This window comes from Salmo trutta, chromosome 23 (assembly GCF_901001165.1).
Source record: "Salmo trutta chromosome 23, fSalTru1.1, whole genome shotgun sequence".
NCBI lineage: Eukaryota > Metazoa > Chordata > Actinopteri > Salmoniformes > Salmonidae > Salmo > Salmo trutta.
Genome location: NC_042979.1, coordinates 22,367,433 through 22,390,332, shown reverse-complemented (window position 1 = coordinate 22,390,332; position 22,900 = coordinate 22,367,433). Strand labels below are relative to the sequence as shown.

General features: G+C 42.4%; 1 protein-coding gene across 1 annotated transcript in view; it reads left to right on the top strand.

The window, feature by feature from the left end:
• Window positions 1-19: 19 nt before the first annotated feature.
• smc5 (structural maintenance of chromosomes 5) overlaps window positions 20-22,900 on the top strand; it is a 30,591-nt gene continuing 7,710 nt past the window's right edge. The window contains exons 1-12 of the mRNA XM_029709469.1: window positions 20-278; window positions 18,470-18,611; window positions 18,803-18,855; window positions 18,947-19,109; window positions 19,227-19,361; window positions 19,479-19,619; window positions 20,099-20,260; window positions 20,662-20,733; window positions 20,843-21,098; window positions 21,233-21,387; window positions 22,438-22,551; window positions 22,728-22,822. Of these exons, the coding sequence (XP_029565329.1) occupies window positions 124-278; window positions 18,470-18,611; window positions 18,803-18,855; window positions 18,947-19,109; window positions 19,227-19,361; window positions 19,479-19,619; window positions 20,099-20,260; window positions 20,662-20,733; window positions 20,843-21,098; window positions 21,233-21,387; window positions 22,438-22,551; window positions 22,728-22,822 (1,643 nt within the window). The 5' untranslated portion in view covers window positions 20-123. The remainder of the gene's footprint in view (window positions 279-18,469; window positions 18,612-18,802; window positions 18,856-18,946; window positions 19,110-19,226; window positions 19,362-19,478; window positions 19,620-20,098; window positions 20,261-20,661; window positions 20,734-20,842; window positions 21,099-21,232; window positions 21,388-22,437; window positions 22,552-22,727; window positions 22,823-22,900) is intronic.

Here is a 22,900-nt window from a genome sequence, read left to right as displayed (position 1 = left end):
TCATGGTGAACTACGCTGCACGTGACCCACCTTGTCCAATCATCAATCGACAACCGTCCATACTGGGCGCGCGAATTCCACTGAAAGACTGCTAGCACATCTTCAAAGTTTTAAGTCAGCATCATGGCTTCTGCGGGCAAGAAAAAACGAATAAGTAACGTAACGAACACACAACCTTCAAATAATGGAGCAGGTTCGTCCTCTGGTACCGTTGGAGATGGACAGGTGTCTGGATTTGTCGAAGGATCCATAATTCGCATCACAATGCAAAACTTCCTGTAAGTCAACTCAACTGTAACATGTTTCCAAACACGCTAGCTAGGTAGCTAGCTAGCAAAAAGGTAGCTAGCTATTACGGCGTGATAGCAATTTACCTAACTTAGATAGCAGCGTCTATGAATGGGGGTATTATGTGCTAACTAACGTTACCTTTAGCGCCAATTGACTCGTATCTTCTGGCCGTGAGAGTCGTAGATTCCCGACGCCCGCGCTAATTAAACGCGTTAACACGCATTGTTTACGGTATGGTTTTGTAAACATCGGTGACGTATGTTTCATATGGTCGAGAAATCATTTCCCAAAAAACAAAGTTACAGGGTTAGGGTTCCGACACGGCCATATTTCCATGTTAAAGCTCCTGTTTACGGAAAATAGGTCGGAAGATAGTTGACAACCTGTTTGACGCGACGATGGTGTTGTCGAATTCAAATCTCTAACGTTAATATATCTAAACCGCTATGACACTAGTATCGATACATAAGCAAATCAACTTGTAGTTACACAACACACTTTTTCGCCATGAGCCGTCCATTACCGAGAACCTCACCGGATTTTAACAGGGTCGTTAACAATTGAATTTTTAAATCGTGGTATTTGTTGCGCCTTCCTAGCTCAAATTCTAGACGTCGGATTAACAGGAGACTAGAGTAGGCTGGGCACGACATTTTTAACAAAGCTTTTTTTTATACTAGTTCATTGCATCTGCCATGGAGCCGAGCCCAGTTTCATAATATTACCGTATGTCCCAACTGCTTGCCGTAGTTTCGAAGTAATCGCGAAAAAGCAGGCCATATTTTAGGATATTTTTCACCCTGTCAACTCTTATTAGTTCTATTGAGCGCGGTGGCACCAACACTCATTCCGAACATTCTATTCCGAGACAATTGTTCTGCGTCACAATGCCGGTTTCGCTATTGTTAACAATTACATTTACCCACATAAACCTTGAAGGTCTACCTCAGGTAACTAAGTGGAACTGACAGCATTTTGCAGCATTTAATCTTATTAAAATCTCTTCATATACTCCCCCAGGAAGAATATTACACTTTAAAAAGCGACAGTCATTTTCATACATTTTTGGAATATTTGGTGATTTTGTATACTAAAGGCATTTGTGAAAATTCTATAGCAATATAGAGTGGGAAAGCATCCTTGCGTTTGGCCAATTAATAGACACTGCCATAAATAAAAATATCTGTCTTGGCCAGGACCGATCAGAGCTGCAGTAGGCCTTTATGCAAACAAGCTATTTGCCACACAGGCCTACCATCATTCACTTTGAAGTGGACTGTGTGTTTACACGCAGTTGCAACAATGCGACTTTAGATCATTAGAAAGCATTCGCCAAAATACACCTCAATGTATTTCTGCCGATCTGTCAATACCACGGGAGTCCTCTTATATTTGTGAACTTTAGTCCTATTGATCAAACAACCATGAAAAGGTAGGCTCTCTCCCTCGGTTATGCACATCAACAAGATAAGTAACTAATGCTAGCCAGAGCAAGATGTGATGATTAAATCTAACAAAGGAACATCAGCTAAACCCTCTCAATCTTTTGCAGCTAGTTGGCCATCAAAATTTCACTGATAAACAATGGGGAATTCTAGCCTACTCGTCCTTCTGCAGCTTGCCTGCCAATGCATCCTTGTCCCAACCAACCACCGAAGCTGACTGGTTAAAGTTCAAGCTAGCCACTTCCAGACACAAATGAGCGAACACCTCACTCTGACCATTTTACCTGCCCTAGCAGAGCTGGTTAGCTAGGCTGTTTACATCTTATCTAGAGCGTTCATGACTAACATTTTTTGTGCCTACGTTTACTGACACCAGTCATATTCAGCGGGTGTTGCACGTTTGTAAATTCATCAGTTATTCTGCGCTCTGGCACACTCAGACAAGAGTGCTCTGAAATCGGAGTAGATAGCAGAGTGAATTTGTGAAGGCAAGAGATATGCTAATTGGATAATGTTCAAGTTCTTGCTTGCTAACCAAATGACACCTGCATCTTGCTGTGTTTAGCCACCAAAAAATATGAGGGGGGAAAATTCTGTCACTCACCCCCTCCAATTACATGACATCCTCGTAGCAGCTAGCTATCTAGCTAAAGTTAGGCTCTGTGTTTTTAGCTTGCTACATAAATGGATGCGCAAGCCTATTAGCAACGTTATGACTGACTTGTGATCATTACCCTTGCTAGTTTGATTGTGTTGACATTCCCAGCCTTAGTTACATTTGTCAGTTTTTGTCCAAAATATCAAGTCATTGACACTAAAATGGTGCATCCCGAATGAAGGCAGTAAACAATGTACCAGGCCAGCTGTGATACACAACCTGCTAGTAATATTTTCCTTGACTACTAACAAATGTATTTGAGTTACACTACATTGCAAACCGGATGCATGTTTTGGATTTGTTTTTAAATTCTACAGGCGTTTTTTTTCTTTTCACCCTGCCATTTAGGTTAGTATTGTGGAGTAGCTACAACGTTGAGCCATCCTCAGTTTTCTTCTATCACATCCATTGAACTCTGTAACTGTTTTACAGCCACCATTGATCTCATGGTGAAATCCCTGAGCAGTTTCCTTCCTCTCTGGCAACTGAGTTAGGAACGATGCCTGTATCTTTCTAGTGACTGGGTATATTGATACACCATCCAAAGTGTAATTAATAACAACTTTACCATATTCAATGTCTGCTTTTATATTTCTTTTACCCATCTACCAATAGGTGCCCTTCCTTACGATGCATTGGAAAACCTTCCTGGTCTTTGTGGTTTAATCTGTGTTTGTGATTTACTGCTCAACGGAGGGACCTTACAGATAATTGTCTTTATGGTACAGAGATTACATTTACGTCATTTAGCAGACGCTCTTACCCAGAGCGACTTACAAATTGGTGCATTCACCTTATGATAACCAGTGGAACAACCACTTTACAGTAGTGCATCTATATCTTTTTTGGGGGGGTAGGGTGGGTGGGTGGGTTAGAAGGATTACTTTATCCTATCCCAGGTATTCCTTAAAGAGGTGGGGTTTCAGGTGTCTCCGGAAGGTGGTGATTGACTCCGCTGTCCTGGCGTCGTGAGGGAGCTTGTTCCACCATTGGGGTGCCAGAGCAGCGAACAGTTTTGACTGGGCTGAGCGGGAACTGTGCTTCCGCAGAGGTAGGGAGGCGAGCAGGCCAGAGGTGGATGAACGCAGTGCCCTTCTTTGGGTGTAGGGACTGATCAGAGCCTGAAGGTACGGAGGTGAACTTATTTAGGCTTGCCATAAAAGGGGTTGACTACTTATTGACTCGACATTTATGCTTTTCATTTTTAATTCATTAAAAACAATTCAACTTTGACATTATTGGGTTTGGTGTGTAGGCGAGTGACACTAAATCTACATTTTAAATTCAGGCTGTACCACAACAAAATGTGGAAAAAGGGGTATGAATACTTTCTAAAGGCGCTGTGTGTGTATACTTTTGGTCATATAGTGTATGTGGACACCTGCTCATCGGACATCTTATTCTAAAATCATGGGCAATAATATAGAGTTGGTCCCCCCCCTTGCTGCTCTTCCAAGAAGAGTGGAGGCTTTCTTTCCACTAGATGTTGGAACATTGCTGCTTGGACTTGCTTCCATTCAGCCAGAAGCATTCGTGAGGTTGGGCGATTAGGGACATTGTCATGCTGAAACAGGAAAGGGCCTTCCCCAAACTGTTGCAACAGTTAGAAGCACAGCATTGTCTAGAATGTCATTGTATGCTGTAGCATTAAGATTTCACTTCACTGGAACAAAGGGGCCTATACCGAACCATGAAAAACAGTCTTAGACCGTTATTCCTCCTCCACCAAACTTTACAGTTGGCACTATGCATTGGGGCAGGTAGCGTTCTCCTGGCATCCGCCAAACCCAGATTAGTCCGTTAGACTGCTAAAGAACGTGTTTCCACTGCTCCAGAGTCCAATGGCGGTGAGCTTTACACCACTCCAGCCAAAGCTTAGGATTCCGCATGTTGGTCTTAGGCTTGTGTGCGGCTGCTCGGCAATGGAAACCCATTTCATGAAGCTCCCAACGAACAGTTCTTGTGCTGTTGTTGCTTCCAGAGGAAGTTTGGAACTCTGTAGTAAGTGTTGTAACTAGTGGTGCAACGGATCACAAAACTCACGTTAAGGATCGGATCCCGATTTTGAGTCACGGTTCGGATAATTTTTTTCAGGATCATCAAAGAAAAAAAGGGGGAGACAACTTTTGCATTCCATTTATTACTTAAAGAACACTTAAAGCAAGGAACTTTAAAGTGTTTCAGTAAAATCTTAAAATAAAATATTCAATACTCAATTGTTAAATTAAAGTGCAATATGAGGCATGATACCTTCTTCATTTGAACAATAATGAATGAAAAAATTGCCTGTCAACATCATCAAAAAAGAGTAAAGTAAGCAAAGCAGACCTGAGCTTATAACTTCAAATTATTTTTCAAAAAGATGAGGATGTCTACATTTTCTGGGGAGAGTGTAGAGCCCCTTTGCAATCACTATGTCCCCTGCTGTGGAGAACACCCTCTTGCAAGGAACTGATGGGCCAGGCACAGCCAGGTAGCGTCTTGCCATCATGGCAATGTGAGGGTATTTACACTCATTGCTTTTCCACCATGCCAGTGAATCATCATCATCATCCACTGGAATGCCGCTTGCTGCCTTGTAGGATGCCTCCTCCTCTTTGATGGTGTTGGCAAACGTCTTGCCTGTGTCCTTGCTCGCAAAGGTCTCCCCGAAAAGCCCCTTCATGGTGAAAATATTTTGTGGATAATGATGCCTCTGATTCTGCTCCTGTCGGCTCTGTGGCTTGACCCTGCAGAAAAAATTGCTCACTCTATTAAACTAATTATTTATTGTCATATTTCATAGAACTATAATTGTGGCAATAACATTTTATAAAAGCCATTATTATTCGAAATCCAAAATGGATGACTAATAGCATAGACTAAGATTAGACTGCAGTATATTTATTATTTAAGTAATTCACTTTTATGTTTTTACCTCGGTGGCCACAATCTCAGTGGTGAGATCACTGTATGTCCTCCGGTGTAGGGCAGGGTCTAGGTGAGACAGGGACTTGAACCTTGGATCCAGTGCAGTAGATCTATGAAGGTAGTCCTGTACATTAAGGGTGTATCTGGGGTTCAGGTCCTCTCTAATGGCAGCCTTGACATCTCTAGTGATGGTGCTGTCTTCCTCACTTGGGCCCATGGATTGTAGAATCCTTGTTTTCAGAGGTTAGGATCATGGACACAGACGGTGCAGTTTCAGTGGTCAATTTGGATATTTTCCTGTTCATAAAGATCCACCTCAATCTTCATACTGAGGTGGGTGCGTGAGGGGATTTCCTAGCGTGGCTCAAGCACTTTCACTATATTTTAAACCCTTTGTTTTCCACAACAGAGTATGGCCTCATGTCTGCAGCATAAAACATCCCGATAGATTTGGTGATGTCTTTAGTCTGATCTGATTCTGCAGCAAAGGGCTGCTTAAATGCCGCGGTGAGAAGTTGTCTCTTGTCTGAGTTGGCTCCCATCACTGACACACCAGGGTGATGATGCTTTAAATGAGTGTCCATGCTCGATGTATTTCCATGATTTATACGGCTTTCTTGTGGCGCAATGCCTACACGCCGTAATGGTGTTTGTTGTCTACCACCCTTCTTCCATCATGTTTGACAGGGAAGCCAAAATGCTCCCATACATGAGACTTAAATGAAGCAGGAGGCTTTTCCATTTCTTCAGCTCCTCCACCTTTTTTTCTTTGCTTTTTGCAACGCGAGCAGGATTGATTCGGTGGGATTCAACATGCCTCTTTCACGTGAACAGTAAACAACTGCTTTTTAAAAACAATCAAATCAGGCTTCAGAGTAAAACACATCTGTCTTTTCACTGCAACTCTGCATCGGGATTTAGGGAATTGTTACTTTAAAAAGTAACAGCGGCAGTAAAACTATGATGGTTAAACTTTGCAATTGATCCGCGGTTCACATGCGTGCCGAACCGTGTGGGGTGATCCGTACGGATCAACTACGGTCCGTTACACCACTAGTTGTAACTGAGGACAGACTATATTTACGCGCTTCAGCAGTTGGCGGTCCCGTTCTGTGAGCTTGTGTGGCCGATCCGTTGTTGCTCCTAGACTTTCCACTTCACAATAACAGCACTTACAGTTGACCGGGGCAGCTCTAGCAGGGTAGACATTTGATGAACTGACTTGTTGGAAAGGTGGCATCATATGACTGTGCCACATTGAAAGTTACGGAGCTCTTCAGTACGGCTATTCTACTGCCAATGTTTGTCTATGGAGATTGCATGGCTGTGCACAATTTTATACACCTGTCAGCAACGGGTGTGGCTGAAATAGCCGAATCCATAAGTTTGAAGTGGTGTCTACATACTTTTGGCCGTGTGTGTGTGTGTGTGTGTGTGTGTGTGTGTGTGTGTGTGTGTTTATATATATAGATATCTCTCTCTCTGAAGAGTATGAATTAGGCTGTTTTGAGAAGGGTTTGAATCCTAAGCAACTACACATAGAAGTACAATACCAACATAGCTACTGTAGTAGGTCAAAGCTGTGTGCTGGAAAATCTTGTTAGAGCATGGGTGGAATTGGCATGGTGGTGAATACTTATCTAATCAACTATGTTTAATTGTTACCCTTTTATTATTATTTTTATTAATCAGGTAAAACTTAACTCATTAGAATCTGGGTCAACACGAGAGCGGTTCTTTAGTTACCGTCTCCCAAATTATTAAACTCAAAGGTCTTTTACCTATCACATCTATAAACAGTCAACTTATTTATCATAACCTCGTATCATATCATTCTTAACAGTCGTAACCTCCTTGCATCTGCAAAAACCTTTGCCTTACTTATGATTCAGTACTACACATTGGTTTAATTATTTATTTACTAGCTAACTAAATGGTAACACAAGATTAACATACACACTTAATACGTTAACAGGTCCCTAGCGGACTGATAACAATATGGCTGCTTGTTACAAAAGACAGAGAGGGCGAGACACTTAACTTTGGTACATTTTAGAAACTACCCTCACTTACAGCACTCCTATACTTTACACACGAACCGCCGCCCGCTTGGAGTAAGAAATCATTAATGTATTTCCATGAAAATTAGACAGTCGATTATTGGGGGACCCCAAAAAAATAAGCTGATACCGATTAATCGGCCGTTTTTTTTATATATATTTTTTTTGTTGTTGTTTTAATAATGGCATTTACAACAATACTGAATGAACACTTATTTTAACTTAATACAATACATCAATATCAATTTAGCCTCAAATAAATAATGAAACATGTTCAATTTGGTTTAAATAATGCAAAACAAAGTGTTGGAGAAGAAAGTAAAAGTGCAATATGTGCCATGTAAAAAAAGCTAACGTTTAAGTTCCTTGCTCAGAACATGAGAACATATGAAAGCTGGTGGTTCCTTTTTTGTAACAGTATTTTTTATTGGAGTTTCACAATTTTCACCCATATTAAGAGATACAACAACAAAGACAAGGCAAAAGAAACAGCACTCGCTTACACATATCCGTATGTATGCACGCACGTACACACACACCCACCGTTTCCCTCTCCCCGCTTCTCTCACCCCATCCCCCCCATTGCATCCCTCAATACATACATTTTAAACAAACATAAACAGAAAAAAAAAATAACAATAAAGACATAATAAATAAATAAATAAATAAAATAAAATGCTCAGTTTAAACCAAGAAGTTGAGTTCCTCACACGGACCGTACAGTGTAATTCTGGAATACATCGATCACCATTCTAAGGGAATCCTTGCAGCATAATAGCTGATACTTCAGGTTCTAGGTAATTTAGGTAAGGTTCCCATACTTTGTAGAACTGATCTGTCTTAGAGTGCAATGTACATGTCAGATATTCCAGCGGGACCCATTCAAATAGTATCTTATGCCAATCTTTAATAGAGGGAACCTTATCACTAATCCACTGTAAAAGTATGTTTTTTCTCGCTGCGAAGGTGAGGATGTTGTAAAGCCTCCTCTTACCCACAGAAGTTACATGCCTACTAGGGAGACCTAACAGTAGAGAAACTGGGTCCAATTCTAGATCGACCCCTAGGATCTTTTCAATCTCTTGCAGAACACCAGACCAATATCTTTGTATTTTGGGACATGACCATAAACAATGTGTTAGGGTGCCTGTATCAGTTTTACATTTGAGACACTGAGGAGAGGAGGAAGCGGGGCTAAATGCATGTCTGCGATTTGGGGATATATGCAATCTGTGTATTATTCTTAATTGAATTGCTCTAGTACGATTACATATAGATATTGTTTTTGCATATTTCCAAATGTCCTCCCACATCTCTTCGTCAATGGTAACAGACAGTTCTTTCTCCCACACTTGTTTCACTCTCTGTGTGTCGACAGCGGAAAAGGACCTTAAAGCATCATAAAACAGACTTACAGACATTTTCCTTTGTGGGGAAAAAAGCATTCTTTCAATGACAGACATATCAGGGTTACCAATTAAGGTGGTGCTCTTCAGAATATAGTGTCTTACTTGTAGGAAACGGAAAAAGTCCTGCTTTGGGAGTTGATATTTCTCGACCATCTGCTCAAATGACAATAAAATCTTATCCGCAAATAAGTCATTTAGTCTGCGTATGCCCTTATTAAGCCAAACGTTAAAGCCAGCATCGAGCAATCCTGGGACAAAATCTGGGTTGTTGAGAATTGGGGTAAGAGCAGAGGTTAGTTTGGACCTTCCCAGGAAACGTTGAACTGACCTCCATACTTTGAGTGTGTTAAGTGTAATGGGGTTGTTACAGCGATCTTTTACAGACTTGAAACTTGTGAGAAACAAAAGGTCCTGTAAAGGGTAGTTTGAAAGAGAAGTCTCAATGTCTAACCAAATAGAGGAGTCATCATTTGTGATCCAGTCTGAGATATAACATAGGTGGGCACACCACTGATAGAGCCTGATATTGGGTAGATCCAAGCCACCCATAGAATTTGGCAGCTGCAATATTGCCATCTTAAGTCTTGGCTTGCGTTTACTCCATATAAAGGAACTTAGCCATACATTTACATCCTTTATTACCTTATTGGAGAGTAATACTGGGATCATTTGGATTGGGTAAAGTAGCCTAGGTAAAATGTTCATTTTCAAGAGGGATATTCTACCCAACCATGAAATCGGAAGAGAGTTCCAGCGCTCCAGATCCTGTCTTATTGTGTCAAACAAGGGAACAAAATTGGCTTTGTACATTTGTTGGAATTTAGGAGTTACAAATATACCCAGATACGTAAAACCTGAGGGAGACCATTTAAAAGGGAAGGGGGGAGAAGTGTTAGGTACAGAGTGAAGGTTACCAAGTGGCATAGCCTCTGATTTAGTTAGGTTAATCTTGTAGCCTGAGAATTCGCTGAATAACTCAATAGTGTTAATCAGAGATGTGATTGAAGTCTCGGGATTAGAAATAAATATCAGGACATCATCAGCATACAAGCTTATTTTATGGTGAACATCACCAATGAGCAGCCCCTGTATAGCAGGCGTTACCCTGATGGCCTCGGCCAGTGGTTCCATAACAAGTGCAAATAGGAGGGGGGACAGAGGACAGCCCTGTCTGGTACCTCTGTGTATAGAGAAGCTATTTGACCGTAGTCCATTAGTAAGGACAGCAGCCTGAGGATCATCATATAAAACTTTCACCCATTTTATAAAGTTGTCCCCCAGACCAAATTTATTTAGAGCAAAGAATAGGTAAGACCACTCCACACGATCAAATGCTTTCTCAGCATCTAGGGAGAGCACAAGACCATCCATAGCACTTTGTTGGTAGACTTCAATTACATTAAGGAGCCGTCTGACATTGTTACATGACCTACGTCCCTTAATGAAGCCAGTTTGGTCTCCTTTCACAATTAGTGGCAGTGAGTCCTCTAATCTTGTGGCTAGGATTTTAGAAAGCAATTTTCTATCCACATTCAGAAGGGAAATTGGTCTGTACGAGGAACAAGACTCCGGACATTTTCCCTTTTTGAGAATAAGTGATATGTTGGCTTCTCGCAGCGTTTGGGGGAGCTGGTCATTTGAAAATGAGTGGTTAAACATATCACGCAATGGCTCAAGGATCAGGCCATGGAACTCTTTATAGAACTCACTACAAAACCCGTCCGGTCCTGGGGCCTTACCATTTTGCAGATTCTTAATTGCGGACATTATCTCTTCCTCAGTAATAGGGGCATTAAGGAGAGACTTCTGTTCTTCGGAGATAGTAGGGAGCTCAATCTTAGAAAAGAAGTTCTCCATTAACTTGGGTGCGTCATTTGGCAGTTCTGAGGCGTAAAGATTTGCATAAAATGTCTTAAATGAGTCATTTATCAATTTATTTTCATATAAATGATTGCCATCAGAATCAGTAATAGCCGCAATTGACTGTGAGTCAGCTCTCTTTTTAGCTAGGTACGCCAAGTACTTTCCTGGCTTATCGCCATGTTCATATAGCTTTTGCTTGACAAATCTCATTTTCTTTTCAGCGTCCTGTGTTAGGAGGGAGTCCAGCGTTGATCTAATGACTGCTATTTCCTTTAATAGGGCAGGAGTGGGAGTTTTAATGTAGTCCTTCTCTTTAGTTCCCAATTCACCCTCTAGTGTTTTTTGCTTTTCACGCTTTTTCCGCCTCTTAGTGGCTGTGTATGACATAATCAGACCCCTGGCGTACGCCTTACAGGTTTCCCAAAGGAGTGAGGGGTTATCTGTTGATTGAGAGTTAATAGAGAAAAATGCTTTAAACTCTGTAATAAAATATGATGTGAATGTATGGTCTTTAAGAATGGTTGTATTCAACCTCCAATGTCTTGACTGATTGAATGCCCCGTTGAGTTTTATTTCCAGGATCACCTCCGCATGATCAGATATGACTATGCTTCCTATCCTAGCGGATAAAACAGACTGCAGCGACGTCCTGGGCATAAAAAAGTAATCTATTCTAGTCTGACATCCATGTGGTGCAGAGAAAAAAGTGAACTCTCTGTTGGAGGGATGAAAAGCTCTCCAAACATCAGCATACCCCAGATCATCACAAATGGCTGTAAGTGACTTAGCTTGAGGAGAGAGCGAGGCTATACCACTGGGAAGCTTATCAATAAGGGGGTTCAACAAACAATTAAAATCCCCTCCGACCACTGCAGTGTCTGAGTTTAATTCTGAAAAGTCTAGAAATACCTTAGTGAGGAAGTCAGGGGGGTGGGCAGGGGGGAAGTAAATATTCATTATGGAAATGCTCTGCCCTTGTAAAGTACCATTAATTATAACAAAGCGACCCAATTTATCTTTCACACACTTCAAGACCTTAAGTGGCAGGTTCTTTTTCACAAGAATTGCTACACCTCTACTTCTGGATGTAAATGATGAAAAATACACTTGACCAAACCCCCCTTGTTGTAATTTCAGATGCTCCTTATCATTCAAATGGGTTTCTTGTAACAGGGCAATATCAATATTTTCTTTTTTCAAAAAGGATAGTATCTTCTTCCTTTTAATGGGGTTATGGCTCCCTCTAATGTTCCATGTACATACACTTAGTCTGTTACCTGCCATTGCGCTTTGACCATTCAATATCCAGACTGAATCTTACTGTAAAAATGGGGTGGTACCTTTTTCCATGTGTTGAACTCTCCTCTATCTCACTGAGCGTAAACAAACGATATGAACCCTGAACTTGAACTATACAAAACCCAAAAAATAAACATGTAAAAATCCAAAAGGGGATTTTCCCACTAGCTAACATGCAGGGGATTTCAACTTTCCAATGTAGACTCTTAAGTCCGCATTGCCACTCAATAGCCTCATCCTTTATATATGTGGAAATTAAAATCAATAGAAGAAGATTGAGGCTCTTCCACCTAAAACCAAGCCTGGGCACCAATATAGGTTCACACATATCTCAGTCTGAGCTACGGCGGCAGTTACTTTAGCAAGAAAAATAATACCGATACGAATATTACTGAACAGGAGCACATGAGAACTTACACCACTGTTTCATGATCAGATTCAAAATAAAATAAGACGTTATCCTATGCTGCGGAGGTGCAGCTTAAGGTTATTTACCCGAGAGAGTCAATAAACGCAGCAGCCTCTTCAGATGTGTAGAGTTTTTTAGGCGATCCGTTGACCATAATCTTCAATGTGGCCGGGTACAGCAGTGCGTAGTCGATCTTCATTCTCTTGAGTCGAGCCTTCACCTCATCAAACGCTTTGCGCCTTCGTACAACCGCTGTGGAATAATCATTGAAGAATGAGACCTTTGGACCTTTACGTTGACTACCGTCAGAACCGATGTTTCTAGCCGCATCCATGACGCGCTGCTTGTCGGTAAAGTTGTGGAACTTTATAACCACTGGTCGTGGGCGCTGATTGGGACCGGGTATCGGTGCTTGAGAGCGATGTGCTCTGTCTAGCTTCACACGACCAGCCTTAGTGTCCATTTGTAGGTAGCCAGGGATCCATTCCTCAAAAAATTTTACTGAACGTGTCCCTTCAGAATTTTCCGGGAGTCCCACAACACGGATATTGCATCTGCGTCCTCGATTATCCAAGTCGTCAATGTGCTCCGCCATTTCGCGCACCTGCTTCTCAAGTGCTTTTATCTTAGTGTCCATGGATGTAGTTGAAGTTTCCACAGTAGCAATTCTTCCTTCCGCCTCATCAACACGTTTGACAACCCTCTGTAGTTCAGCTGAATGGCCTGCTATTGCTTCCAGGACCGTTCTTATCTTAATATCGATCACTTTAGTAATGTTATCTGTCATCCTTTGAATCACCAGGTCCATTGTGCCTGGATCCGCAATGTTGTTAGATTCGCTAACGTTAGCTAGCTCCTCCTGCACCTCTACAGGGATGACGGTTTTGGTCGACTTCTTAGTAGCTCTGTTGGGCATGTTGTCGGAGATTTTTGAGAAATAGTCACCAAGACTCATTGTAGGGTAACTTATTAAGCCAATTCTACCACTTTTTCAAGCTAGGAGATTAATGTAAGGATATAAATTTACGAATACCGCGTGAGCTCGCTGAAACACCGTGTTCTCTCTACGGCGCCATTTTGTTCCCCTGGTGGTTCCTTTTAACATGAGTCTTCAATATTCCCACGTAAGAAGTTTTAGCTTGTAGTTATTATGGGAATTATAGGACTATTTCTCTCTATACGATTTGTATTTCATAAACCTTTGACTATTGGATGTTCTTATAGGCACTTTAGTATTGCCAGTGTAACAGTATAGCTTCCGTTCCTCTCCTCGCTCCTACCTGTGCTCGAACCAGGAACACATCGACAACAGCCACCCTCGAAGCAGAGTTACCCATGCAGAACAAGGGGAAAAACTACTCCAAGTCTCAGAGCGAGTGACGTTTGAAACGCTATTAGTGCGCACCCGGCTAACTAGCTAGCCATTTCACATCGGTTACACCAGCCTAATCTTGGGAGTTGGCAGGCTTGAAGTCATAAACAGCGGAATGCATTGCGAAGGGCTGCTGGCAAACGCACGAAAGTGCTGTTTGAATGAACGCTTACGAGCCTGCTGCTGCCTACCATCGCTTAGTCAGACTGCTCTATCAAATCATAGACTTAATTATAACATAATAACACACAGAAATACGAGCCTTAGGTCATTAATATGGTCGAATCCGGAAACTATCATCTCGAAAACAAAACTTTTTTCCTGTCAGTGAAATACGGAACTGTTCTGTATTTTATCTAACGGGTGGCATCCCTAAGTCTAAATATTCCTGTTACATTGCACAACCTTCAATGTTATGTCATAATTACGTAAAATTCTGGCAAATTAGTTCGCAACGAGCCAGGCGGCCCAAACTGTTGCATATACCCCGACTCTGCGTGCAATGAACGCAGAATGACACAATTTCACCTGGTTAATATTGCCTGCTAACCTGGATTTCTTTTAGCTAAATATGCAGGTTAAAAAATATACTGCTCAAAAAAATAAAGGAAGCACTTAAACAACACATCCTAGATCTGAATGAAAGAAATAATCTTATTAAATACTTTTTTCTTTACATAGTTGAATGTGCTGACAACAAAATCACACACAAATAATCAATAGAAATCCAATTTATCAACCCATGGAGGTCTGGATTTGGAGTCACACTCAAAATTAAAGTGGAAAACCACACTACAGGCTGATCCAACTTTGATGTAATGTCCTTAAAACAAGTTAAAATGAGGCTCAGTAGTGTGTGTGTGGCATCAATGCCTTCCTCTTGCGGGAACTGCTGACACACTCCAGCCACATGAGGTCTAGCATTGTCTTGCATTAGGAGGAACCCAGGGCCAACCGCACCAGCATATGGTCTCACAAGGGGTCTGAGGATCTCATCTCGGTACCTAATGGCAGTCAGGCTACCTCTGGCGAGCACATGGAGGGCTGTGCGGCCCCCCCCCCCAAAGAAATGCCACCCCACACCATGACTGACCCACCGCCAAACCGGTCATGCTGGAGGATGTTGCAGGCAGCAGAACGTTCTCCACGGGGTCTCCAGACTGTCACATGCTCGGTGTGAACCTGCTTTCATCTGTGAAGAGCACAGGGCGCCAGTGGCGAATTTGCCAATCTTGGTGTTCTCTGGCAAATGCCAAACGTCCTGCACGGTGTTGGGCTGTAAGCACAACCCCCACCTGTGGACGTCAGGCCCTCATACCACCCTCATGGAGTCTGTTTCTGACCGTTTGAGCAGACACATGCACATTTGTGGCCTGCTGGAGGTCATTTTGCAGGGCTCTGGCAGTGCTTCTCCTGCTCCTCCTTGCACAAAGGCGAAGGTAGCGGTCCTGCTGCTGGGTTGTTGCCCTCCTACGGCCTCCTCCACGTCTCCTGATGTACTGGCCTGTCTCCTGGTAGCGCCTCCATGCTCTGGACACTACGCTGACAGACACAGCAAACCTTCTTGCCACAGCTCGCATTGATGTGCCATCCTGGATGAGCTGCACTACCTGAGCCACTTGTGTGGGTTGTAGACTCCGTCTCATGCTACCACTAGAGTGAAAGCACCGCCAGCATTCAGAAGTGACCAAAACATCAGCCAGGAAGCATAGGAACTGAGAAGTGGTCTGTGGTTACCACCTGCAGAACCACTCCTTTATTGGGGGTGTCTTGCTAATTGCCTATAATTTCCACCTGTCGTCTATTCCATTTGCACAACAGCATGTGAAATGTATTGTCAATCAGTGTTGCTTCCAAAGTGGACAGTTTGATTTCACAGAAGTGTGATTGACTTGGAGTTACATTGTGTTGTTTAAGTGTTCCCTTTATTTTTTTGAGCAGTGTATATACTTCTGTGTATTGATTTTTAAGAAAGGCATTGATGTTTATGGTTAGGTACAATCGTGCAACGATTGTGCTTTTTTCGCAAATGCGCTTTTGTTAAATCATCCCCCGTTTGGCGAAGTCGGCTGTCTTTGTTAGGAAGAAATAGTATTCACACAGTTCGCAACGAGCCAGGCGGCCCAAAATGCTGCATATACCCTGACTCTGTTTGCAAGAGAAGTGACACATTTTCCCTAGTTAAAAGAGATTCGTGTTAGCAGGCAATATTAACTAAATATGCAGGTTTAAAAATATATACGTATGTATTGATTTTAAGAAAGGCATAATGTTTATGGTTGGAGCAACGTGTACCTAAGCGATTATATGCAACGCAGGACAGGCTAGATAAACTAGTAATATCATCAACCATGTGTAGTTAACTAGTGATTATGATTGATTGTTTTTGTATAAGATAAGTTTAATGCTAGCTAGCAACTTACCTTGGCTTCTTACTGCATTCACGTAACAGGCAGGCTCCTCGTGGAGTGCATTGTAAAGCAGATGGTTAGAGCGTTGGACTAGTTAACCGTAAGGTTGCAAGATTGAATCCCCGAGCTGACAAGGTAAAAATCTGTCGTTCTGCCCCTGAACAAGGCAGTTAACCCACCGTTCCTAGGCCGTCATTGAAAATAAGAATGTGTTCTTAACTGACTTGCCTAGTTAAATAAAGTTCAAAAAAATGTAAATAATAATAAAATTTTAAAAAATTAGATCGTCCAAATCTGCATCCAAAAATACCAATTGTTATGAAAACTTGAAATCGGCCATTCCGATTAATCGGTCGACCTCTAGTGAAAATGCCTTGGTTCGCTGTGTATCTCTCTGAACCGTGCCACCTCTCTGAACCGGGCCTTTTCACAGCATGCTTGTAAGGCTCTTGATTGTCCAAAAGGGGTCCCCACCCGTCTTCTACTGTTCTCCTCTGCAGTCGTCCGGTGACTTGTCGTGTAGTCCTGAACAGAACTAGAGTTTATTCTACTTCCATTCGCTCCTGAAGCTGCTTTTGAAGGTAGGCAGGCTAGCCGTGCCGATGGTTCCCAGTGGGCTGATGAGAGTAGCGGAAATACGATGGTTTGAAAAGAGTAGTAGAATGGTCCCCGTGGGTGAGAGGGGGTCTGGATTAAGTTATTTATTGCAAAGCTGATCGGATCTATTTGCATCCTCACAGGACAGTAATGACATCGTGAATTTCCTTTTCTTGGCTTCAGACCAATTCCTATTCTCACTTTAAAAGTAGTTTATTTTATTTTATTAGCTATCTGCTTGTCACTGTGTAAACGGAAGACTGACACCACAAACCTGTTGTCACTGCAAAATCGGTCTGTGCTATCCGGAACCCTTGACATATATCCAATATAACTTTACCTTGGTGCAGAACTACTGGCTCTAAAGTCGGGTAAACAATAGTTTCCTGTTGATGTTTTGTCTCATTTTGAGCAGCTTATTCAACGTTCGGACTTGTATGGAACATATACACGATTTTGCAGACATTAGTTGCAGAGGCGCCTACTTTGACATGGACAACTGAGTCAAAGATTATAATAAATAATCTGTGACCAAGTCTTGTAACCATCTAGCTAGGTAGCTAAATGTTGCTAAATTTGCATGTGTCCGACAGAGGTTGTTGTATTGTTGCCAAGGCTAGTTAAAAAATCTTGGTTGTGAGGTGTCCTGTTCTTTCAACCAATCGATCGGTCAAAATGTTTAACCTTATTTCTCCATATATAGACACACACCCTGTGTTTGAATAAAATCAACTACAGATGCACTGAGCTTGTCTGATGGTTTAAGCACGCTGTTTGATTAAATAATTAAGACACACAAATGACTAAAGAAAGAACCCGATGGTTACACTGTGTTAAAATAAATGACAGCGAGTGCCTGTGTGACTGGTGCAAGTTCTCTCCTCCCGACTGCAGCGCTTTAAAAGGCACAGCAAGTGTTTATTGCCCGTGCTGAAGCAACATAATTTCAGCCATTTAGTTTCTTACTTATTTCTGACTAATGTTCTGTTACCGAAATCCCTATTTTGTTTAGGAAAACCTTCCCAGCCCTTGCTCTCTTTACATGAAACATGCAAGCATCGCATGCATGTGACCAATAGGGCCTGACCTATAGCCTATCATAATCACATAAATAAATTGGTTATAACAAACTCCGAACACAGTAACACGTGACAGCAAAATGGATACGGAGGATGTGGAAACTTGTGGATGTGGAAAAATAAAGAAAAACCCTTGAATGAGTAGGTGTCTACTTTTGACTGGTAATATATATGGATGATTTATAAAGCCAGGCACATTAAGAGTTTTGCTATTGATTATAGACCTAATTAAGTTGGTTTCTTCGCCTCGTCTCTGCTGCTGTTGCACCACCCCATTGTTCTCAATCCCAATATGCTGGTTAACTTTGCTATTATGCACATAGCAACATAGGAAAGGCGCCAATTCTACAGTGACCATATCCAATGTGTGAGAGCTTATTTGTTATAAAATAATATCTGATTGATTAGTGTTGCACCATTATTTTTACATAATTGAACCATATACAATGTCTTAGTGATGGACTGTGCCATCCCCGTGGCCTCCGCAATGGATTAGTCCACTGAGACGGGTGTGAAATATTTCGACTGCTCGACTAAAGAAAGGCTGTTGGTCAACCGAGATATCGACCAGTCAACTAAATGAAGTCAGCCCTACTAGCTAACATTGGCTAATAAAGTTGCTGTACTTAAGTTAAGCTGACACACTCCCCTCTACTTCCCCCACAGGACCTACGACCACTCCATAGTTTACCCTGGACCAAACCTAAACATGATTGTGGGGGCCAATGGAACTGGCAAGTCCAGTATTGTCTGTGCCATATGTCTGGGTCTGGCAGGAAAGACTGCCATCCTGGGCAGAGGGGACAAGGTAGTTGGCTATTTATTAATAAGTGTCCTAGCTAGCTACACTTAGGATATGTTGTCAAGAGCATGAAACTTTCTTTCTTTTTTGAATGATTTAATTATTGCATATATGGCACACTATATTGACTTGTATTTTTAGTTTGTTTTGTTTTTTATTGGACAGAATTTATTTTAACTTGGATGTATTCTGACTAGGTTGGGCTGTATGTGAAGCGTGGATGCAACAAAGGATCGGTTGAGATTGAACTGTAAGTTTGTTTTAGATTATTCAGAAATGCCAACATGGATTCCCTCTGTCTTTGTATAAAAACATTGAGGGAACCCTACCTGTGTTTTCAGGCACAAGGCCCAGGGGAACCTGGTGATCAATAGAGAGATCCATGTGGAGAATAACCAGTCGACGTGGATGCTTAATGGGAAACACACCAGCCAGAAGACTGTGGAGGAGGAGGTGAAGGCTCTACAGATCCAAGTGAGCAACCTCTGCCAGTTTCTGCCACAGGTGAGTGTAAACTTGGAGGTTGTCTTCCTTGCTCATTTACTTGTTTTTTTCTTACTCGATCCGCTCATGTCATACTTCAAATTCTCTGACCACTGTTTGTGCCCTGTGACTTTGCAGGAGAAGGTGGGTGAGTTTGCCAAGATGACCAAGGTTGAGCTGCTAGAGGCCACAGAGAAGTCAGTGGGACCTCCAGAGATGTATGAGTTCCACTGCGAGCTCAAGACCTTCCGCACCAAAGAGAGGGAACTGGAGGTGAGATCAGTTTTAGTTCTAGCTCTGGATAATTGAAGATTTAGTTGTTTTTTCTTTTATAAAGAAGCTCTTGGCTCAGGGAGAGTAAGTTCTAAGGTAAGCTGTTTTGTTTGGTAGAATGTGTGCAAGGAGAAGGCCAGCGCCCTGGAGAAGTTCAAGCAGAGGAACGAACGGAACAAGCACGACGTGGAGCGCTACTACGAGAAGAAGAGACACCTGGACAACATCAAGATGCTGGAGAAGAAGAAACCCTGGGTGGTGAGTGGTCATAGAGAGATCATGTGACACATGGGTCATATTTATTAGTTCACACCAACGTAAACAGTTTATTCACTCTACAACAGGGGTTTCAAACCCATTCCATGTTGGGCCTAGTGTCTGCAGGTTTTTGTTTTTTCCTTTCAATTAAACCCTAGACAAACAGGTTAGGGGAGTTCCTTACTAATTAGTGACCTTAGTTCATCGATCAAGTACAAGGGAGGAGCGAAAACCTGCACACACTCGGCCCTCCGTGGAATGAGTTTAACGCCTGTGCTTTACAATGTGGCGGAAACGGTTTGTTGCAAAACATTTTGCTACGGTGTGCACTTATGAATACAACCCTATAGTAATTTATAGCTTGTTAAAAGAGCCTGGACATGGATAGGTACTCCACCATTTAAAAACAAAATGCATATGTAAGTATGTTATGTCAGCATTCATGTTAACAATCTTTGACAACCCTCTGTCCTTTCCAGGAGTATGAGACAGCCCGTAAGGAGCTGGAGGGGGTGAAGAAATCTAGGGAGGACGCCAAGAAGCAGCTGAAAACCGTGAGGGAGTCCCAGGCCCCCATGCTGAAGAAGATCCAGCACATCGACAGTCAGCTGAGGCCCATCGAGAACCAGATGAAGGACAAGGTCAGAGACTGGCTTCCTGGGCTTTGTAACTGGGATGGATGGAGGGAGAGGGAGGTCCATTTAGCTCCAGGGTCGCAGCTTATGCCTTTTGAGACTGGGCCCTGGGAAAGAATATGTTATATTTACTTGGTGGGTGATACTGCAAAGACATTTGGGAACCACTGTGTTGTCTAGCCCATAGACAACACAGTGTGGGGTGGCAGGTAGTCTAGTGGTTAGAGCGTTGGGCCAGTAACCGAAAGGTTGCTGGATCAAATCCCTGAGCTGACTGTTCTGCCCCTGAACAAGGCAGTTAGCTTACCAGGGAACAGTGGGTTGTCATTGTAAAAAAGAATGTGTTCTTAACTGTCTTGCCTAGTTAAATAGAATGGTGGTGGTGATGCATCCTTGTTGTGTTCCAGACGGTCAGCATCAGGGAGGCCTCTCAGAAGTGTAAACAGAAACAGGACCAGCTGGACCGGAAGCACAGAGAGGTCTGGCACTTTTCTTCTTCTTCAAAATCTATCTATTTCTGCCATATTGATACCAATGGAAATAGAATGATGTTTTAAAAATGAAATAAGTTTGATCCTATCCCTCTAGATTGAGGATATCAAGCAGGCCTTCAGCCTGAAGCAGACGGAGGCGGCGGACCGCCAGAAGCGAATCAGCAACACCCGGCGCATGATTGACGACCTGAGGGCGGAGCTGGCCAACGTAGGCGACCAATCAGACGTGACGCCGCAGATCAATGCGGTGAATGCGGAGCTGAGGCGCATCCAGGAAGAGAAAGCAAAGATGGAGGGAGAAAAGGCCGACATGCGTAGAGAGAAGGACAACTTGAACGGAGAGTGTAGACGTAAGACACACACAGGGTCTGGGGAGTCCTGGGTCTCAAACTGTCTTGGCATAGAGGCTCACTGCACCATTTTAACCATGGTGGAGCGTTACATGTACCATTTGACTTAGCTTAACTCTTCTTGTTTCCTGTAGTGTTGAAGAACAGGCTGAGGAGTCTGGATGACATGATGAAAATCAAGGAGGAGAAGCTGAGAGGGCGCTCCAAGGACACCTACGCTGCCGTCCAGTGGCTGAGGCAGAACAAACACATCTTCAGTGGCAATGTCTATGAACCTATGATGCTAGTGGTGAGAGCACGCTATAGGGATTGTCAACGCTATAGGGATAGTCAAGGCTATATGGGCCTAATTCTCTCCATATACTTTGAAGTGTCATTGTCAAGCACCCCTCCTACTTTTCTTTGTTTGCTGTTACGTGGAGACCTATCTGAACTTTGAAGTTTTCTTTGATACGTTATCAACTAACGCTTCATTCTACACCCCAATATCTTACAATGGCCACAGTAGAGTACCACATTATGAGCCTAGCAGTCCAAGGAAATGGTTCCAATTGTTTTTTCCACAATACATTTTTCCCATAGGGTATTTTAGAGACACTTAAAATAAGGCCTGTGTTTCATGCAGGCTTAGCCTGGTGTGATGTTTTGATAACTGGAAATCTCTCTAGAACAAGGGGACTTATATCAATATATTCGCCAGTATTTACACCCCCCCGAAAATGAAATGTTAATGTGGCTATCATAAAGATCTACAAATGCCATGATGACCTGGACAAGACTGCTGAATTGAGGAAACTATAAGAATCTCTAGATGAAGTATTTGTTGGCTAAATGTAGTAATTAATACATTGGCTACATTTCTTTAAATGGACAATTCTGTGAATTTTTTTTTTTTAATTGACACTACCTGTTAGCAAAGGTGTCAGCTAGATGTGATTTGCAGGGATTTGTAGTCTTGCATGATGTCTACTTTGATGCTAATTACCATTTTTGAATGTAAGTAAATAGAGCCAAATATATTGATTAGTAACCTTGCCCGAGAGATTTCCATGGTTATCGAAACGTCTCGCCGTGGTAAGCCTGCATGAAACACAGCCCTTATTTTAAGTGTTTCTAAAATTCCCTAGGTGAAAAATGATTGAAACCATTCCCCATTTGACTGCATTGTTACGACACCTCCACTGTGGGGCTCAGTTCCTGGTGCTCTTTTTATTTGATTTGATTTTTGCATTTGAATGAAAAGACTACTTGGTTCGAAGAACCGAATGTATGGCTGATATGTAAACATAATTTGAAAGCCCATATGTAGACTTTGAAAGAAATGTTCTGCTCTTTTCAGATTAGTGTCCGCAACCCTAACCATGCCAAGTACGTGGAGAACCACATTCCATTCAATGACCTGCGAGCCTTTGTCTTCCAGAAGAGGGAAGACATGGAGAAGTTTATGATGGAGGTGAGGCGGACCTGCTGATAAAGAATAGAAAAAGTAATACTCAGTCATTGCACTGTATGCTATGATATAGGACCCTGAGTTTTTCTATGTGACCCACCTAACCAGGCCATAGTTATAGGCTCTAATTAAAGTAATAAGTGCGTCAGTAAGAGTTCTGATGATGGATTTGTCCTCAGGTGCGTGACAGCCAGAACCTGAGGGTGAATTCAGTCTTCGCTCCTGAGGAATCCTGCGCCACCCGGGCTCCCTCCCGACCCATCGAGTCTCTGAAGTGAGTAGTCCTCTCGTACTGTCCCAAGATGGAATGTAAATGTATCAACCCTATACCTAACCCTTTCAGTTGTATTGA